A 3,636-nucleotide genomic window follows, 5' to 3' on the forward strand; every position below is an offset into this window, starting at 1 on the left:
ATGTACTACGTATGTACAGTGTGTTAATTTAGTCCAGTGATTTCAATTATGCGGTTCAATAAATTATGGGTAACAAATATTGAACGGTACATCGAAGCCGTGCCACATTCGACCGCAATTTTTTTCCTTTTTCTTCCTTCGTTTTATTTTAGCTATTTGACAAATATGATGAACTTTCAATGCATCAAATCTCATATTTATGCTTTCAACCAATGATTCACAACTTTTTCTTGACCACTGGTCACTTTGGCTCTTTTATTTCCAGGATAAATCAGAAAGTTTAAAAATAATAAATTCTGTTAATTTAAAATTAAACTTTAACCAAAAAAAAAAAATTTTTTTTCCAATATATTACTTTATCAAATAATGATAAGCAATTGCTGCCGCTTTCCTGATTGATTATATCTTGATTTTTCCGGATTATTTATAATCAGTACACCATCAGTTAAAAATGATCATTTTAAAACAATTTTTTTTCTAAAAAAAAAAAAAAAAGCTCGCGGTCTAGTACGGTAGTCGTGGATTAGATTCAGCGGAATCCATTGAGGTTTGGTCGAATCGAATTAAATTACCCGTTATAAGAAAGATACACGTATCGTTTTACTCATGTTATATACTCAATGGTTATTCCTCCGCGACACACCAAAGCAGACCAGCATATCTCCTACCTTGACAATATTAGTAGATGTATAATCCATCTCTTCTTTCATCCAATACTAGATGGATTATTATTTAATAATTACAGATCTTTCTCGATTCTTCTATTTATATGCCTAAAGCGATCATGTTTCCTTTTTTTTTCTTTTTTTTTTTTAACCTATGAACTTTGAATAAATATTGATAAATAGGGGAAAGGTTGTAATTTATTATATTGAAAAAGGATTCTCATTGAAAGAGACTTAAACAAATACAATTGGACCAATTCCGTGACGACTTTCGAAATTTTCCCTCTAATTAATTTCTTACCTAAAAATCACCAATTTTATTGGTTATACAATAACCGTCACTACCATCATTACCATCATTATCATCATTATTATTATTATTATCAGTACCATCCATATCATTATTATCCCCATCATCATCATCATTCACCATTATCATCAACATAATCATCATAATCACCATTGATATCTGTGATACAGCTGTAACATTTCATTTCGCTCAAATCATCCGAGGTATCTGAGAGATTATCGATTTTTGGGAAAAAAATTTTTGGTAATTTCCATTATCAAATGGGAAATACTGCTTCCACTTTATGAATACCTTTTCCATTTTATTCTGTTCAAAATACCATTTCGATTCCTACTAAATTTAATGCGTATTCTTCTGTTTATTTTGCAGTTTTAATTTTAATACTTGTATATATATACATATGTGTCCGAAACTGCAAAATATTCATTTCAATTAGTTGACTTATTCATGAGAAAATTTACATTATTAAAATTTACAGTATCAAATTTACAGTACCAAAAAATTACAGTGCTATTTTATGAAAGAAAAAATTTCATCATATACAATACACGCATGTAAATATATTCTATCACTGTTATAGAAAAAAGTAAAAATTAAAAAAAAAAAAAAACCTACTATAAAATTTACTGATAATAACTATAATACAAAAAATAACTATTATTTAATAAATATTCCAGTAATAACTGTAATTTAAACAAATATTTCAGAAATTTTGTTTTTCTGCCGTTAATTTTTCATTCGCTAATCTAATTGCCCATTTATTAAGCTGATACTAAACTTTTTTTCTTCCTTTTCATAAAAGTTCAATGAAATAAAAAAAAAAAAGCAATCAAAAAAAGGAAAAAAAAAAACAGAGAGACATTTCATGCATATCATAGAAAGAAAAAGAACATATCGCTCTCTTGTTCATTTCCAAAATATAAACTGATTTGATAACGATATAATTAGCATATATCATCTAGATATTATCACTACGTCGTCTACACGTGCCGCTAAATCGTTTACCATTTCTTTGGTTATTTCACGTGCTAACCTACAAAAAAAGTGAATAAATTATTACCTAAAATACAAAAATTAAATTCAAAAATTAAAAATTTTAAAATCGGAAGCCAAATAATTGGCTCGAGAACCATTCTCCTTGTTTTTCGTTTTTATTTATTTTGCCTCTTAATTTTCTAATCTCTCTCCAACTCACTGTCTTATTTAATTCTTATCATTCTATTTTTCTCCATTTGTTGATTGATCTTAGAATAATGATCCCGTTCCCAGATTTCTATCTTGAAATATCACTTGTAGTATAAAATGTAAGAAAATAATTCAAAAAAAAAAAAAAAAAAATAACGCACCGATGAACCGTTTCTTCTTGAATATTTTTTTAGGTGTATATTTCGCCAATCTCTGCTTTGAAGGTGAAAATGATGTTGTACCTCGACGTGATTGCATCAATCGACGTTTTTCCTAAAAAAAAAAAAAAAAAAAAATAAAGTATGTTGAAAACTAGCTGATAAATTATCAATGGCTATCATACAACTAATAAATTATCATATCATCATTTGATCCAAGTATACCATAATATGAACCTTCTGTTAGTATAATTATATTATGATATCTCTTAGGCAATAAATATAAGTAAAACTTCCTTTCCTTAATGTTAAAATTTTGGAAAAAATTTGAATATAACTTTTTTTTTTTTTTTCATACTACATAAATTTCATTTTAATGGATCACTTACATGTACATCATATGGTAATAAATATCCTGGACTACGTAATGTTTGAATAACTTCACGAAAGGTTGTTGCAGATTTTGGTTTATATGAAGTATATCGTAACGGATTATTTTCTCCTTTCATTACTTTTTTTGTTCCACATTCCTGTTTGATCCTTTCTGTAATCATCTACAACAACAACAACAACAAAAAATAATAATCCATGGATAATTCTGTTTTTATGTTCAAAATTTTTATTAACTAAAATTGGCATACATCATTACTATTCATGTATACTGTCAGAAGTTCATAAGTACAATAAAATATCCATATTTTGCTACAGTATTCTATTTTAATTTCTTTCTCTGCAAATATTTCCCATCTGATTCTAAACTAAGCTATCGAGAATTTACTAAAGCAATATAACCAATGATATATTATGTAAATTAAGTATATGATTTGAAATTAATATCAGTTCAAGTGATATCAATGAATGATACTAATCATATATATTGCCTTTGCTAGTTAATAGGAAAAAAAAAAAACGAATTGCAATATTAAGTATTATCAAATTTATCAAAGCAAAAAAAAAAACAAAAACCTCATTTAAACGTCGTACGACAACATCATGAAAAACATTGATGGCTTTTTGAAGTTGTTCAAATTTTGATGTGAAATTCTTTTCATGTATGGAACAAAATTCTTCGAAACGATATAACAAATCACATAGGCAGGTAGCAAAGAAAGCACAATTAGCAATTTGAAATGGGCTAAAAATGAAAAACTTTGATTAATTAATTTGTTTTAATCAAGATTACACAAATTGATAAGCAAATTTTTAAAATTACTCTTAAAAATAAAAAAAAATTGATTGATTATCATTTTCACATTCATTATTATCACCAATCGCATTTTCCGTTTATACAAATTACAAAATTTTTTTTTTTTTTTTG

At 26.5% G+C, this 3,636-nt stretch overlaps 2 protein-coding genes across 2 annotated transcripts; both read right to left on the bottom strand.

Annotated features, from left to right (window-relative positions):
- Positions 1-817: 817 nt before the first annotated feature.
- Positions 818-1,128, bottom strand: LOAG_18493 (hypothetical protein; the record flags this gene model as incomplete). Its single annotated transcript, XM_020451153.1, has 2 exons — positions 818-966; positions 1,002-1,128. 2 exons carry the CDS (start codon positions 1,126-1,128, stop codon positions 818-820), a joined length of 276 nt encoding a protein of 91 aa, XP_020305088.1.
- An 801-nt stretch (positions 1,129-1,929) lies between these two features.
- On the bottom strand, positions 1,930-2,872 carry LOAG_18494 (hypothetical protein; the record flags this gene model as incomplete). Its single annotated transcript, XM_003149105.2, has 3 exons — positions 1,930-2,008; positions 2,330-2,433; positions 2,708-2,872. 3 exons carry the CDS (start codon positions 2,870-2,872, stop codon positions 1,930-1,932), a joined length of 348 nt encoding a protein of 115 aa, XP_003149153.2.
- Between the last annotated feature and the right edge of the window lie 764 nt (positions 2,873-3,636).

This window comes from Loa loa (genome assembly GCF_000183805.2).
Source record: "Loa loa unplaced genomic scaffold supercont3.334, whole genome shotgun sequence".
NCBI lineage: Eukaryota > Metazoa > Nematoda > Chromadorea > Rhabditida > Onchocercidae > Loa > Loa loa.